The sequence below is a fragment of the Zalophus californianus genome, chromosome 6, assembly GCF_009762305.2.
Source record: "Zalophus californianus isolate mZalCal1 chromosome 6, mZalCal1.pri.v2, whole genome shotgun sequence".
Taxonomy (NCBI): Eukaryota; Metazoa; Chordata; class Mammalia; order Carnivora; family Otariidae; genus Zalophus; species Zalophus californianus.
Genome location: NC_045600.1, coordinates 52,446,683 through 52,464,074, shown reverse-complemented (window position 1 = coordinate 52,464,074; position 17,392 = coordinate 52,446,683). Strand labels below are relative to the sequence as shown.

The following is a 17,392-nucleotide window of genomic DNA, read 5'->3' as shown; positions in this document are numbered from 1 at the left end:
TACTCTGAAATTTGTAAATTCCATTTTTTACCGTTCCTCTTGGAGGATATCCTTGGAACCTTCTCTTTCTGTAGTCTGGATTGGTTGCTCTGCTCTGTTCTGTTTCTTCCATACAGCAGTTATTTTGAGATTTCCTCATCATGATTCTAGGAGATATCTTTACCTCTTTCCTGGGTTTCAAGCTCTAATTTTGAGAGTTTTTTAGATCCTGTTTTTTCTTGGCTGATGTCTACCTTTATAGAGGAGTGCGTCCTATAAGTTCTTGTTAAAGGATGCTTGGGATGAAAAAAATTAAGAGTTTGTAAGTCTGAAACAACCAGTTGATGATCAGTGGGGTATAGAATTTTGAGTTGGAAGTAATTTTTCCTTAGGGCTTTGAAGGCATCTCTTCACTCTCTTACAGCTTCTGGTGTTGTTATTGAGAAGTATGGTAACTCTGGATTCCCTTTGTATGACTTGTTTTTCTCATGGATGCTTTTAAAATGTTCTCTTTATCTTTGCTATAAGTGCAGTTTTATAATGATACGCTTTGATGTGGGTTTTCTTTTTCTAATTCATTGTGTTTACTAAGTGGGCCTTTTCAGTCTAGGGTGCTCATGTCTTTCTCTTCTGAGAAATATTATTGGGGTACCTGGCTGGCTCAGTCACTATAGCATTCACCGCTTGATCTTGGGGGTCATGAGTTGAGGTCCATGTTGGGCATAGAGTTTGCTTAAAAAAATAATAAAATTAAGATATATTGTGTATATTCTTATGTTGATAATTCCCTTCCTATGGTTTTCTCTATTTTTAATAGTTGGACATTGGATCTTATGTTTTAATCATTTAATTTTCTTATTTTTGTTTTTACTTTTTACATGTCAGATTTTATTGGGCTTTTTGAGGCATTTCCTTGACCCTTGTATTGGATTTTTCCTATCTGCCATTATTTTTTTAATGTCCAAGAATCTTTTTTTTTATTGTTCCTTTTCTTATATCTTCCTATTCTTGTTACATGGCTTAATATCTTATTACTTTTTTTTTTTAAGATTTTATTTATTTGACAGAGAGAGACACAGTGAGAGAGGGAACACAAGCTGGGGGAGTGGGAGAGGGAGAAGCAGGCTTCCCGCCCAGCAGGGAGCCCAATGTAGGGTTCAATCCCAGGACCCTGGGACCATGACCTGAGCTGAAGGCAGATGCTCAACGACTGAGCCACCCAGGCGCCCCTTTTTATTACTTTTTAAAAAGTATTAAGGACTGTTGACGTTATCCTCTGCTCCCATCACAGTTTTCTCTGAAGTGTTTTGTTTACTTTTTTTTTTTTTTAAGATTTTATTTATTTGACAGAGATCACAAGTAGGCAGACAGGCAAGGCAGGCAGAGGGAGAGGGAGAAGAAGGCTCCCTGCTGAGCATGGAGCCCAATGCAAGACTCCATCCCAGGAGTCTGGGATCATGACCTGAGCCAAAGGCAGACGTTTAACCGACTGAGCCACCGAGGCGCCCTGTGTTTTTGTTCACTTGTTTTCATCTCTGACTTGTCTGATTTCTGGATTTCTGCTTATGTTAAAGATTAGATTTTAGGGGCACCTGGGTGGCTCAGTAGGTTAAGCATCTGCCTTCAGCTCAGGTCATGATCCCAGGGTCCTGGGATTGAGCCCCATGTGGAGCCCTGCTCAGTGGGGAGCCTACTTCTCTCCTGCACCCCCCCTGCCCCTTGCACACACTCTCTCTCAAAATCTTTTAAAAAAAGATGAATTTGTTTTTTTTTTTTTAAAGATTTTATTTATTTATTTGACAGAGAGAGACACAGCAAGAGAGGGGACATAAGCAGGGGGAGTGGGAGAGGGAGAAGCAGGCTCCCAGCCAAGCAGGGAGCCTGATGTGGGGCTCAATCCCAGGACCCTGAGATCATGACCTGAGCTGAAGGCAGACGCTTAATGACTGGGCCACCCAGGCACCCCAAAATATTAGATTTTAATAAACTGAATGTAAGCTCTGTTTTATATTCAGGGTTTATATGCAGTTATTATTAGCTGGCTTGGTGGGCTTCACAGTAGGGTGATCAAATGGCCACTCAGGTTTTTGTTGGGTGAATCCCAGTGTTGGTATCCTTATATTTTACTATTGTGCCAGGCAGTTTCTCATTGAAGGATCATCTGATCTGCCTGGGGAATGTATACCTAGCTCCTGAAATCCCATAGCTCGGCAGGAAAGGAGGTTTAGAGTCTCTTACCATTCCTTAAGGCGATCTTCTTAGAAACATCCTGTCTTTAGTTCATTACCTTCTTACCATATTTCCTCTCCCAACTCCATCCACTTTTCTTAGTGTCTGGTGCGTTAAATTTCCTGAATCATTTTGGGATTCTGCAGGGGCAGTAACATGTATTTTACTGTCTTAGAAACCTCAGACATAAACATATACTTGTGCACACACATGCATAAACACATACTCTTAATCCTTTATGCGTATATTAACATCCTCCAGTTTTTGCACATTTTTTTTTAAAGATTTTATTTATTTGGGAGAGAGAGAAACAGCATGATAGGGGAGAGGGTCAGAGGGAGAAGCAGGCTCCCCGATGAGCAGGGAGCCCCATGTGGGACTCGATCCCAGGACTCTGGGATCATGACCTGAGCTCAAGGCAGTTGCTTAACCAACTGAGCCACCCAGGCACCCCAGTTTTAGCACATTTTTAAACTTTGTTCAGGATGTCTTTTTATCGTGTCTTTTTATCCTTTTTTAAGTCATAGATTAACCTTTTATTTTGTCCAACTTTTTTGCATTGATTTAAAATACCTTCTTTATCATATACTAGATTCTCACGTGTACATTGATCTGTTTTGTTTTCTTGGAACTGTTTTGTGATCCATTTCTCTGTTACCTGGCCAACGCCATCCTTTTAATTACTATAGCGTCCTAATTTCTTTCTTTTTTTTAAATATTTTACTTATTTGACAGAGAGAGAGACAGCGAGAGAGGGAACACAAGCAGGGGGAGTGGGAGAGGGAGAGAAGCAGGCTTCCCGCCGAGCAGGGAGCCCAGTGCGGGGCTTGATCCCAGGACCCTAGGATCATGACCTGAGCCGAAGGCAGACGTTTAACGACTGAGCCACCCAGGCACCCTAGCTTCCTAATTTCTTTTGATAGCTTTCAGGAAAATGCCCTCTGCATTGTCCTTTTTGTATGTTAGCTGTATGTTAGAATTTGGTTTACCTGTTCCACTCAAAATTTGTTGGAGCTTTGATTGGTATTGTATTAAGGTTGTAGATTAATATAAGTAGTATGGTTTTATACTGTTAAAAATCCCTCTTGATTGTAAGATACTATTTTGAAAATATGTATCTAAAAGTTTTATCCCACTGGGATATCAAATCCAATGATTAAAATTGCTTACAAAAATCTCTTGAGGGCGCCTGGGTGGCTCATTTGGTTAAGCGACTGCCTTTGGCTCAGGTCATGATCCTGGAGTCCTGGCATCGAGTCCCACATCGGGTTCCCTGCTCAGCAGGGAGTCTGCTTCTCCCTCTGACCCTACCCCCTCTTGGGCTCTCTTTCTCTCTCTCACTCTCTCTTTCTCTCGAATAAATAAATAAAATCTTTAAAAGAAAAAAATCTCTTGAAATGAGTCAGGTAGTTTAAAAACACAAGGTGGTGGTGTTTTGTTTTGTTTTTGTTTTTTAGTAATCTGTAATTTTAGAATCAGGAGAGACTTCTGAAAGTTTTAAAATACATGTATACTTCTCATTACCTTACAAGGCAGTTGGGTCCCTTCTTGGAGAATTATTTTGCCAGAAAATTATTCTTTAAATTGAGAAAAAATTTGTTTTCTGCTATAAATGAATCTATTTGACGAACATTCAAGTTTCACAAATATTTAAGTGTCTGCATTGTCACTCTTTATATGTTTGTAATGTGTACATTTTTGCATTGTAGTTCTGTATAAGATAAAATTACATAAAAGTACGCATATTTCCTTTGTTTCCTTTCTCTTTAAAACGTAGCTGTTGTACACTTTTCTATTTCTTCTGCCTTTTACTCCCTACTTGTATAGGGAGCAGTTGAATGTAATTTTGAATTTAGCACAATCTTCTGAAATTTAGAAATGTTTTATTTTTATTTTTAATTTTTTTAAAAAATTGTATAATTGACATATATTAGATTTAGTTGTACAACTTAATGATTTGATATTTGTATATATTGCAAGGTGCAGAAATATTTTAAAAGTGATTTTATCTTGGAGAGATAACTTAGAGGTAATTTGATTTTTCAGAACTTTCGAGCATGCGGTTCTAGCTGCAGGAACAGATTTCCGATCTGACAGACTGTGGGAAATGTATATAAACTGGGAAAATGAACAGGGAAACCTGAGAGAAGTTACAGCTATATATGATCGTATTCTTGGTATTCCAACACAGCTGTATAGTCACCATTTTCAGAGGTGAGTGAAAAAATCCAATCATTAAAATATTTGATTATTCAGGTAATTAATTAATATTGAGGATTATAATTCTCTTGAAATGTCATGTGAGATTCTTTTAGATGCAAATGCATAAATTTTCTTGCTTGATAATCACAGTTTACACACGTTCAAATTTTGACATTTTTCCATATACTTTATGAAATGTTTAGGAACTTTACTTTTTATTTATTTTTAAAAAATTTATTTATTTGAGAGAGAGAGAGAAATAGTGATGTAGAGCATAAGTAGGGAAGAGGGGGAGAAGCAGGCTCCCCACTAAGCAGGGAGCCTGACTTGGGGCTTGATCCCAGGACGCTGGGATCGTGACCTGAGCCGAAGGCAGACGCTAACCGATTGAGCCACCTGGGCGCCCTGGAACTTTACTGTTTTTAAACAGAAGTTTTTCTTTGTCCATTTTATAGATGAGGAATAATGGGAATCCTATCTTAGGTATTTCAGAGTGGTGAAAGAATGAGAAAATAGAACCCAAGTTTAGTTATTCTTTGTGGTACTAAGTTAATAGAGTACATGGCACATAAATATGCTTATTTAAAACTTAATGATTTGCTCGGGGCGCCTTGGCTGGCTCTTTCGATGGCGCATGTGACTCTTTTAAGTTCAAGCCCCAAGTTGGGTGTAGAGATTACTTAAAAAAAAAAAAAGAATCTTAAAAACAAAAACTTAATATACATTCTTGTGATTCATATAACACCTTATACCAAAATAGTGAAAGATCTATTTTATGTAGTAAGTCTAAATCTGTTTTTATTCAGTCAAAAATAATTTCATTAAAATTTTCCACTATGATTTTCTGTCATGACTGGTATTTCATTTTTATGAGTACTGTTAAAACAACTAATTCTGTATGATGTGAGTTCCACATTTTGTTTTCTAATATACTCAAAATATCCCACTGATAAGGACTCAAAGTCTTTCTGAACAAGAAAGTTTGTTTTACAGGTATTTGCTATGTTGATAAATATTTGCTTTTTTAAGCTACCATATTTGCTACATTTTTGTTACAACTTTTATAAATAGTATAGTGTTAGAGCCTGTAAACTTAAGTACTTTTTAAGTAAGTGATTTTCTAAACTTTTTTTACTAAAAAAGTAGAAGACTACTAAAAAAGTAGAAGACTTTATGAAGCATCTAAAAAGTTATGTGGATCAATTTGCTAAAGATAGAAGAAATAATGCAGATCCAGATTAGGAATAGGAATTGTGTAGATGTGAATATACGGTCTCTGTTTTTCATGAAACAGAGGAGATACTCAGGTTTCTACAGTATAATGACCTAGGAAGACACTTGATAAAAGACATTATTAACACAAAACTTGACATATGGAAATGCTTGATGAATATTTGTTGAATAAATGAATACAAGGGTTTTAAAAATCCTTGAGACAAAGAGGAGGCCTTTTCCTAAACCAGTTCTTCTAGGATCAACAGTATAGATAAAATTCTGTAATGATAAGAACTTTATTTTTGGTAAGAAAGATAAACTATAACTAGGAAACACTTGTTACATGGCATTTGCTGTATGCCAGATGCTGTTCTGAATGCTTATTTATAACTTACAGCATTATAACTTAAGCATGTAACTTATAGCATTTATAACTTATTTAATCCTCATAATAAGCCAGTGAGGTATCTTATTATCCCCATTTTATGGGGATATTACTGTCTTCCTTTTATGGAAGTAGAGGCACAGAAAGATTAAAACATTTGCATGAGGTCGCAGAGTGAGTTAGTGTTTAGAAGCTTATTGGAACCCAGATGGTGTGGCTCCAAAGTTCTTGGTATAGTCTCCTCCAAATCTTTTTTGTTGTTAAATGAATATCCCAGGTGCCTGGGTGGCTTGTTAAGCATCTGCCTCCGGCTCAGGTCATGATCCCAGGGTCCTGGGATTGAGCCCCACCTTGGGCTCCCTGCTCATCAGGGAGCCTGCTTCTCCTTCTGTCCCCCATCCCCGCTCATGCTCTCTCTCTCCCAAATAAATCTTAAAAAAAAAAAAAAAAAAATCCCAGTAGGGTTTTAAAATTGTATATATGCTTATAATAGATATTATTAGTGAATTGCATTACACATACTGTTCTTTAATCTCCTCTTTTTTTTTTTAAAGATTTGTTTATTAGAGGGGTGCCTGGGTGGCTCAGATGGTTAAGCGTCTGCCTTTGGCTCAGGTCATGATCCCAGGGCCCTGGAATTGAGTCCCGTGTCGGGCTCCCTGCACAGTGGGGAGTCTGCTTCTCCCCCTCCCTTCTCCCCTTGCTTGTGCTCTCTTGCTCTCTCTCACAAATGGATAAATCTTAAAAAAAAAAAAAAGATTTATTTATTAGAGAGGGAGAGGGGGAGAGAGAATCTCAAGTAGACTCTGTGCTGAACGCGGGAGCCTGATACAGGGCTTGATCTCATGATCCTAAGATCATGACCTGAGCCAAAATCAAGAGGCAGATGCTTAACCAACTGAACCACCCAGGCACCCCTAATCTGTTTTTTCTTTTAATATATTGACAACCACTTTCCTTAATGTATGTAGCAAACTCACAAGTCGTGTTTGTGTAAATAAATCTTATGACATTACTAACTGCTTTGAGAACCAGTGAAATGTTTTCTTTTGCCTAATACACTCCTACTTGGTCATTTAGTGCTTGCTATGTAAAAGATTATATACCATTTAAGTTATAGAAATTAAGGCTCTGACAAGCTATGTGTGAATGGTGTTGGCTCTCAAGCTGGTCAGAAGTATAGAGGAGGAAGCATATGTTTAAAACAAAAGTGTTTAGGGGCATCTGGGTGGCTCAATCAGTTGAGCGTCAGACTCTTTTATTTCAGCTCTGGTGGGGGTCTCAGGGTCCTGGGATCAAGACCCAGGTCGTGCTCTGTGCACAGTGGTGAGTCTGCTTGGGATTCTCTCTCCCTCTCCACCACTTTGTGCACAGGCGTGCTTCCCCCACCTCCAGCTCACATAAATAAATAAATCTTAAAAGTGTTCAAGTGCTGGGTAATAGGGTTAGCCTGGTGATGGGTATTAAAGAGGGCATGTACTGAATGGAACACTGGGTGTTATACGCAACAATGAATCTTGGAACACTACATCAAAAACTAATGATGTAAATAATGCAATATATGTTAAGAAAAAAAAGATAGCAGGAGGGGAAGAATGAAGGGGGGGGAATCAGGGGGAGACGAACCATGAGAGACTATGGACTCTGAAAAACAAACTGAGGGTTCGAGGGTTCTAGAGGGAAGGGGGTGGGGGGATGGGTTAGCCTGGTGATAGGTATTAAAGAGGGCACATTCTGCGTGGAGCACAGGGTGTTATGCACAAACAATGAATCATGGAACACTACATCAAAAACTAATGATGTAATGTATGGTGATTAACATAACAAAATTAAAAAAACTAATGATGTATGGTGATTAATATAACATAATAAAAAAATAAATAAATTAGTCCCCCCCCAAAATATTTCTGTTGTGTAGGTCTGTATATTAGATGTATACTGATGAAATTATCTCTACGGAAATATGTAATTTAAAATTTTCCTTAGCGTGAGAGTTTCTGATGTTGATTTAACTTCTCAGACCCAATCCCTGGTAGTTCCTAAGCTCCAGACCTATCTAAATACTGATAATTTCCCAGCAGACACTGTTGTTTTGTATTTCTGTGACTGTAATGCCTTTTCTACTTCCCATTTGTCTGGTTAACTCAGATTACTCAAAACCATACAGCTTAATGTTTTCTGTGTGAAACTTTAGTTTGCCAAAATAGAAAGTATTTGTTCTGTCATTTGTGCCAGCACTCTATTTATTTACAGTTGTCTTTTTTTAAATTTTTATTTATTTTTAAAGATTTTATTTATTTGTTTGACAGAGATAGCACAAGTAGGCAGAGCGGCAGGGAGAGGGAGAAGCAGGCTCTCCGCTGAGCAGGGAGCCCGATGCGGGGCTCAATCCCAGGACCCTGGGATCATGACCTGAGCTGAAGGCAGGTGCTTAACCGACTGAGCCACCCAGGCGCCCCTACGTTTTGTCTTTTTTAAAAAAAGTTTTTATTTTATTTATTTTAGGGGGGATGGACAGAGGGAGAGAGAAACTTTAGTAGACTCCACGCTGAGCATGGAGCCCAACACAGGTCTCGACATGGGGTTCCATCCCTCGATCCCGAAATCGTGACCTGAGCTGAAACCCAGGGTCAGAGGCTTAACCAACTGTGCCACCCATGTGCTCCTACTTACATTTATTTTAACATTAATAACACTGCTTTGAAATTGTCTCATATATCGCTCTGCACATCTGTCATTTTCTGAGACTTATTAATTCTTTTTATCTTTAATACATAGGAATTGGGCTCAATATATATTAGACACTCAGCCATTCTTTACTGAATAAATCAGTTTTATTTTTGGAAAGGTTGATAAAAATTCACTGCTTAGTAGTTATATTTTATCACCATTTGGAACAATTTCCTATATAATATAGCAATTATTTTAAATTTGTGCTCTTTAGTCGTCAATTTTATTTGTAGCCTAACATTTTGAGTTTTAATATTTATCTGAACACTAAATCTATACGTTTTCTTTTTTTTTTAAGATTTGATTTATTTGACAGAGGGAGAGAGAGCACAAGCAGGGGGAGCTCCAGAGCCAGAGGGAGAAGCAGGCTCCCTGTTGAGCAGGGAGCCCGATGTGGGGCTCTATCCTGGGACCCTGGGATCACGACCTGAGCTGAAGGCAGCCGCTTAACTGACTAGGCCACCAGGCCACCCTAAATCTGTTTGTTTCCTTACTAACTTTTGAAAGTTATTTCCTTTCTAATTTTTTTTAAATAAGGCAGTCTGTATTTGTTCTCTCCCAATGGTGAAATGGATCAAGTTAAGCTGCAGTATTTATTACTGATACTGTAAAATCTAGATTTGTTTCCCATTTTATTTACATATATTAGTGAAAGCCTTAAAATCCATAAAAATTCAGGTGTGACTAGCCTAAGTCAGTTTTAAGAAACTTGGGGAAAAGTCCATAAGATTGGAGCATAAGGTACATGTACAACTATGTCTCATAATTAGAATGAAGAGGTCAGTCTGGGTTAGAAGATGAAAGACTTTAAGGTGATTGGATTTTAGCATGAATGCAGGGTAAATGAAAAGAAGTTATTTTGGCAGGAGGCAGTTATGATCATGTTTATGTTTTTCATGTTTACTTTTTAATAACATTTTTGATAGCAGTATTAGGGCTGAGATGGGAATAGTGAGACTAGTGGCTAGAAGCCATTTATGTTTATCCAGGTGAAAAACGAGAAGGATATGAAGACATATTTAGAAGGTAGAATCAATAGGACCTGCTACTCAGTGGAATGTAAGTGAAGTGAGGTCAGAGAGATTTAGAAACTGAATGGTTGACAGTACCATTAATCAAGATTAGAAATGCTGAGGGTGTTGATTCGTGGATGAAGCTTAACACAATTAGTTTAAGATGTTGTACGTAAGGTTCCAAATTTAGATAGTGTAGCTATTTTAGCTCTTCAACTTGGTGTTTTTGATGAAAATTTGCATATATATATATATATATATATATAAAAATTAGTGTGTGGAAAAATTACTTTTTTCAAAACACTCAAAATTAACCTGTTTCTTTGTGCAGAGTTTTGGCAATTGGACAGACTGATCTAGAATTGAGAAAAGTATGGGCTTGAGTTAGTTTTCCGATTCACCATAGTATGCTTATTTCTCTATTAATAAGATTGGCCAGGAAGTTAATGAAGATAGATGAGAACAAAATGTCAAATGGAATCCTTGGCAATCCTGACATTCAGGGACCAATAGGAAGGGAGAATCCTCAAAGATCAAGGATCAGTCAGAGACTTGGAGGCAAACAAATAAAATGGTAACCCAGTGCCTTCTGAAAGGAAAGCATGGTTAAAGGCCTTTAGTAGTGAAGACATTATTAGAGTATAACCTGTACTATGAAACAAGTGTCCATTTAATTTTGCATGTAAGAGGCACTTGGTGACTTTAATTAGGATAATTTCATTGGTGTGTTTGGCACGGACACAGAATCAGGAGTAACTGGGAGGTGGGGAAGAAACGGCAAACATTTGTTGATCATTTACAAATGATCATTTATAATTTAAGTAGGGATTCTATCTTAAAGTAATTTTGCATAAATAAATAAATTTTGCAAAATAGTATTGTGCCATTTTAGATATGAGAAAGCCAAGACTTAAAGAAGGGAAAAACTGGGACGCTTGGGTGGCCCGGTCAGTTAAGCTCCTGCCTTTGGCTCAGGTCATGATCCTGGGGTTTTGGGACCAAGCCCCATGTCAGGCTCCCTGCTTCTCTCCCTCTGCCCCTCCCCCCACTTGTCCAAGTCCTCGTCCACATGTGCTTGTTTTCTCTCTCTCTCAAATAAATCTTAAAAAAGAAAAACTTCCCCGAAGTCAAATAACTAATAATGGACAGAGTTAGGATTTGAATGTATGCCTATCCATGCCTTCTCTGTTATATTGCAAAGGCATAAAAGAAATGAAGATGTCTGTAGACTGTTTCATCAAGTGGTAGGTTTTTACTATAAAAAAGGATAGAAAGGGTTTGGTGTTTTAAATCAGAAATTTTTTGAAAGGGTACTGTGTAGTAGGAATTGAATGTGGGATCTAAAATTATGCTTCATATATAGAGAATTTATTTTTATTGGCTTATTTAGATTTAAAGAACATGTACAGAATAACTTGCCTAGAGATCTGCTAACTGGTGAACAGTTTATTCAGCTGCGAAGGGAATTAGCTTCTGTAAACGGACATAGTGGTGATGATGGTCCTCCTGGTGATGATCTACCGTCAGGAATTGAAGACATTACTGATCCAGCAAAGGTAACCAGACTTAATTGAAAAATCCTTCAATGCATGAGAAACTAGACTTTATATGCCTTGACTTCATATGTTGTATGACTTGTGTCTCATATAAAATTAATTTCTAATTAAGGCAAGTGGGACTTCTTTAGCTATGGTGTGGTTAAAAAGAGAGTTAAGGTAGAGAATCTATTTTACTATGAGACACCTGGAAATAGCTTAGAAGGGACATTTTGCCCATGTGGTAATCTACTAGTCCCCTTTAAATGTACACAAGAAAGTGGTTTATTAGGAAGTTCTGTAGAAATTTTAGAATTGTTAATTGTACTTTCCATATAATTGTTAACAGCTTAAAACCTACCACTATTCTCAGATTATAAAGTAGGTATAGATAATACCGAAATTTAAGCAGTATTAAAAATTTCAGTATATAACTTATGTGATTTAAATTTTTTTCTTTTTCTTCCCAAGCTAATTACGGAAATAGAAAACATGAGACATAGAATCATTGAAATTCATCAAGAAATGTTTAATTATAATGAGCATGAAGTTAGTAAAAGGTGGACATTTGAAGAAGGTGTAAGTGTTTTTGTTTTGTAATAGGCTTCAAAATATAAAGATAGGAATAATGTATTTTTCTTTGTTTTGAGTAATGTCTCTCTACTTTTTATTTTTGCTTATTTAAATACTATTACCTGTTTCCCATGATCAGTTTTATCGTTTTCCATTGTCAATTTTAGAATCTTACAAAATGAATTCAGATTTCATCCAGTTGGAAGATACTTATTTAATCTGAACCATTTTATTACAGTTGTTCAGTTTTTTAAATCATCTTATTTGAGTGCATACTTTACATACAACAGAATGCACCCATTTTAGATGTGTAGTAAAATGAGGGTTTCCCTCCACAGATTCTAATTCTTTATTTCTGTTTTTCCAAACAGCTTTTTTGAGATACAGTTCACTTACCATATAGTTCATCCATTTAAAGTGTATAATTCAGTAGTTTTTGGTGTGTTCACAGATAGGTACAGCCATCATTCTGGTCCATTTTAGAACATTTTCATCACTTCACAAAGAAATTCTTTATCCTTTAGCTGTCACCCCTCTACTCCCTCACGTATCTGCTCCACCCCTTACCCCCAGCCCTTAGGTACTACTGATCTACTTCTGTTTCTATAGATTTGTTCTGGCCTTTCATTTGAGTGGAATCATATAGTATGTGGTTTTTCTGTTGACTGGCTATAAGGTTTGACGTGTATATGCACATTACAGTGCTCCATGGCAATCAGATATGGAACTAGTCTGTCATCCCAGAAAGTTCCCTTGGTCCCTTTTCATTCAGTAACCCCCATCCCATTCCTAGCCCTAGGCAACTGCTGATCTGCTTTCTGTTACATGTATAATTGTTCAGTTTTAAAATACTCAATAAAGAAAAACATTTACTGAACATAAAATTGTGTAGTGCCATTACAATTAATAAATAAATGAAAGATACATTCTGCTTCTTCCGTTTGTAAAGCCTAAGAAATATAATTTTAAAAGTTTTTATCATGAAATACGGTGATTAAAATTTCTTTGGTTCACCATCATTAATTACATACATAATTTAGATAATTTGTATTGTTACTGTAGTCATGCATTTTCTGGTGTTGGTATTGGTTTACTTTCATTCCTCTGTTACACTATTTTTCCTGTCATACTTTTATTACAGATTAAACGACCTTATTTTCATGTGAAACCATTGGAAAAGGCACAACTAAAAAACTGGAAAGAATACTTAGAATTTGAAATTGAAAATGGGACTCATGAACGAGTTGTGGTTCTCTTTGAAAGATGTGTCATATCATGTGCCCTCTATGAGGAGTTTTGGATTAAGGTAAGAAAATTAGATGCTCTGAAACTTGAACATATTATAAACATTGATCTAGTGACTAACCTTTTTTGTACTTCTGTTGAATGTTGTTCATATAACTATATCTGTTGCATTAGGAGATGGTCTGCTTGCAACCAGATTTGACTGCTGCATATGCCAACCTCGTTGCCTCTCTTCGTCCTTCCTTACAGAAACTAGTCTAGTGGTTCAATAAAGGTGCTGAATGGGTTTAAAAATAGAATTTTATCGTTCTGTCACATATTTAATGGCTCGTTCAACTGTAAATTATTCAGTATTTCCTTTGTTTCTGTATGTAGTATGCCAAGTACATGGAAAACCATAGCATTGAAGGAGTGAGGCATGTCTTCAGCAGAGCTTGCACTATTCATCTTCCAAAGAAACCCATGGTGCATATGCTTTGGGCAGCTTTTGAGGAACAGCAGGGTAAGAATGAGGAAATTCAGTTGGTATTTTTGGGATTTTAAGGAACTTCTGGATAAAGTTCTAGGAATTGAGTCTGAGGGATGGTGTAAAGCAGAGGTCAATAAACTTTTTCTATAAAGGGCCAGATGGTAAATATTTTAGGCTTTTCAGGCTTATGGTCTCTCTCCTGACAACTCTACCATTATAGCCCAGAAGTATCTGTAGATAATAAACAAATGAGCATGGCTGTTTTCAGTTTTAAATAAAAAAAAAACAGAGGGCTGGATTTAGCCTGTGGACTGTTATTTGCCAGTACCTTGCATAAAGGATATTTCAGAAGTTTAAACAAAAGCATAAACATTTAATTAACATTTCTAGGTAATATTAATGAAGCCAGGAATATCTTGAGAACATTTGAAGAATGTGTTCTAGGATTGGCAATGGTTCGTTTGAGAAGAGTAAGTTTAGAACGACGGCACGGAAATATGGAAGAAGCTGAACATTTGCTTCAGGATGCCATTAAGAATGCCAAATCAAATAATGAATCATCGTTTTATGCTATCAAACTAGCCCGGCATCTTTTCAAAATACAAAAAAACCTTCCAAAATCAAGAAAGGTGCTTTTGGAAGCAATCGAAAGAGACAAAGTATGTATTTGTATTTTAGAATATCTTTCATAAAAAAACAAAAACAAAAAAACAACAAAAGAACAGTGGTCGTTGTTTGTTTTCTTATTTTGGCAACTATGATGAAAGATTTGGTCTGTATGTAATATATTTTATTACTAAATGAAGACAACAGTCCCTCTAAACTGATGTTGCCATTCTTTAAAAATTTTTCAAATTATTAGGAATTAAAAGGTTGAGAAAATTAAGATTATTGGATTAAGAATTGTTGCAGACATTGTGACACTTTGTTTCTCTCGTGTTTAGAAATTTTACAGCAGATTTACTGAGTAGCGGACTTGGGAGACTATCTTATAAACAAAAGCATGGCAGTTGTCTGCATCTTAGCAACTATAACAGTGAGATTCTCCTTTTCAAAAGTATTTCACTTTATCAGTTGATAAAAGGCAGTGTATGTGATATTTCTCACTTTTTAGATTTTCAGCTAATACCAGGTCTTTTTAAGACACAGGTCTATAACTGTGTTTCCAGCTGCAGTTTAAGATGGTAACAGTATTAATGGGAACTGTAGAAACCATTTTTTGTTTTATTTTATATTTGTCATGGTTGGTCAAGCCACATCAAACCCAAGATAGGATATAGGGTTTAAACTTACTGGGATTTAACAGTTTGCATAATTTGGGAGATGCTAGGTCATTACTTCTCAGTGTGCTAATTAGTTTTTTCACCTGTTTTGATATATGCTCAAAACATTAACCTGAGTTACATTTTAATATGATTTTCAGTATTTTTCAAACTTAGACATAAAATTTAAGGCATTTTAAATATCTGTGTTCTTATAAAAATATCTTAGAAATATTATTAATTGATACTGCTTTTTACACAGGAGAATACAAAGTTATACCTCAATTTACTTGAAATGGAATATAGTGGTGACCTCAGACAAAATGAAGAAAATATCCTAAATTGTTTTGACAAAGCTATACATGGTTCATTACCTATTAAAATGAGAATTACATTTTCTCAGAGAAAAGTGGAATTTCTTGAAGATTTTGGTTCAGATGTTAATAAGTAAGATCTTAATTATATATTATCTATTTGCATAGCAAATGAGCATTGATAATTTTGGTTGGGAGTTTGATGATTAGTACAAATTAATATATTGTTAAATTTAAAATGTTTGCCTAGGTTACTTTTTCCTCATATATATGGAGGGTAAATTCAGTTTTGCAAATGTGTATGTGTTTAACAGGAGGACAGATGGTTTGTCTTTCCTTCAAAATTGTTTTCAAAATTTTAGCATGGTAATGTAAACAATGAGAGAAGGCAGGAAACAGCAATCCCGTGAAAAAAGAAGTGGGTCAAGGATTGAACCCTAAAACACAGAAACAGTATAGAGGCCACTAAAGGGGGATGGGCTTAATCTGAAATAGGGATGCTGTTTTATCTCTGATTGGAGAAAATGGATATGGTTGCACAGAGCATGCCTAATGGATTCAATTTAATGCATTGTAAGAAGCTGAAAGTTGAGGGTGGTGGAAGGATTTACTCTAAGGGATTTGGGAAAAGGAGAAGCTTATGATTTATAGCTGCAAAATAGAGGAGTAGAAGTATTGATTAGAGTATTGCTGCTGTCGCAGTCTTAACTGCTTCTAGTAGGGAACTATCCCACTTAGTAGGCATGTCCCTTTTCTAATTACCCTAATTTAGAGTGATTTCTATTGAAACAGCTGTTGATAAAATGAGGATTTATGTGTCTTTATATATGCATGTATACATTTTTGATGGTTGAGTAAAATTTTAGCTAAACTAAAAAACATTTTAACATGTTAATTTTTAATACAATCGTATATATGTGCTTGACACATTAAATGTTTTATGAATTAGCTAATGAAGGTATAAGTACTGTTTTTTTGTTGTTGTTGGTACTGTTGTTTTAATAGATGAAGAGAGGCTTAAAGAGATTAGAAATTTTTCCAAGGTCAGTTACTTCCATTTCATTGTGCAACTGGGATTAGAACTTGCTTCAAAGTCTGTGCTTCTAACCACCTGTGCTGTATATTTAGTGTCTTCTGTTTATTTTGTACTGAAGAAAGTGCACAAAAAGAAATGGGATATTTAATTCCAGGTTTTAGTCTAGTGGATGGTTTGATGATCAGAGGAAATATGTAAGTATATGAGGTGGCACAAAACTGTTAAAGGCGACTGTGATTTCTGTGGATCAGAATGGATTTGTCATCCTTCACAGAGGAGATGGGGCTTCATTTAGGTACTACTGGATTCTGACAAGGAGAGGATAAAATGGAAGAAAGTTAAAGTTCATTTAAAAGTAACATTTGCTTGATTGGAGAGCTTTTGAAGTAGTAGAAGTGTGATGTTGATTGTTCTGTGTATTGAACAGTAGGCTGGGTTAGAGCACACGTAGTACCACAAATAGACAGTAGGATGCTATTAGAGTTTTGACTGGGATTAAATGACATACTTGAATTTTGCAATAATATGTGGACAAATCTAAGGCTTAACACAAAAATGCCAGTTAGGCCCTTGCAAATATAGTTATAGAGGGTCTGTATATCAGGTCTAAGATGTTAAAATTTAAAAAGGCAGTGATTGAAAAATGAGCTTAGAAATTTAGGTAGCGGTATAATGTATTAGTAAGAATTGATGTTTAATTCAAATATATGCTTAAATCTTAGCTGTGTCACTTACCATTTGTGTATTTCTCAGTTTTCAGATTTTCTTGTTATGATTCAATCTCTCATCACTTAATCCACACGTTGTTAAGTCTTAAAAACACCTAGTCCATTTAAAGTGCTTGATACTGAGTAAACACTCAACCAGAGATTGCTGGTATTAACAATTTTATAGCTTCTTGAACATTTTGGGATCAGAGTTACTGGTTGTTACCATTAGATGTCTATATATGCAGGCTGCCCAGGGAAGTTGTGTATGCATGTAAAGTATATTAAGGTCATTTCTACAGAAATGTTAATTATCTGTGTTCAGGTTTATGATTACTTTAAAAAATAAGGCCATTTGTCTTTATAAAAATATTTCAGAAAATGGTAAAAGGAAAACAAAATCTTTAGGATTTTACAGTCACTTTGGCTTCAAGTGACATCGTTTTTGAAGTTGTGAGTTCCAGGTGAGACTTAAAATATACGTATCATGTTAGAAGT

General features: G+C 36.1%; 1 protein-coding gene and 1 non-coding gene across 5 annotated transcripts in view; both read left to right on the top strand.

Annotated features, from left to right (window-relative positions):
* Nucleotides 1-17,392, top strand: part of PRPF39 (pre-mRNA processing factor 39) — a 37,627-nt gene that overhangs the window by 16,985 nt on the left and 3,250 nt on the right. For all 4 annotated transcript variants that reach the window (XM_027569848.2, XM_027569847.2, XM_027569849.2 and 1 more), the window contains 7 exons: nucleotides 4,255-4,422; nucleotides 11,144-11,309; nucleotides 11,760-11,867; nucleotides 13,003-13,167; nucleotides 13,482-13,608; nucleotides 13,966-14,234; nucleotides 15,100-15,284. In XM_027569848.2, coding sequence (XP_027425649.1) covers nucleotides 4,255-4,422; nucleotides 11,144-11,309; nucleotides 11,760-11,867; nucleotides 13,003-13,167; nucleotides 13,482-13,608; nucleotides 13,966-14,234; nucleotides 15,100-15,284 — 1,188 coding nt within the window. The remainder of the gene's footprint in view (nucleotides 1-4,254; nucleotides 4,423-11,143; nucleotides 11,310-11,759; nucleotides 11,868-13,002; nucleotides 13,168-13,481; nucleotides 13,609-13,965; nucleotides 14,235-15,099; nucleotides 15,285-17,392) is intronic.
* On the top strand, nucleotides 14,325-14,410 carry LOC113910809. The gene has a single exon (XR_003516294.1). It is a non-coding gene; the product is annotated as a small nucleolar RNA SNORD127 (small nucleolar RNA).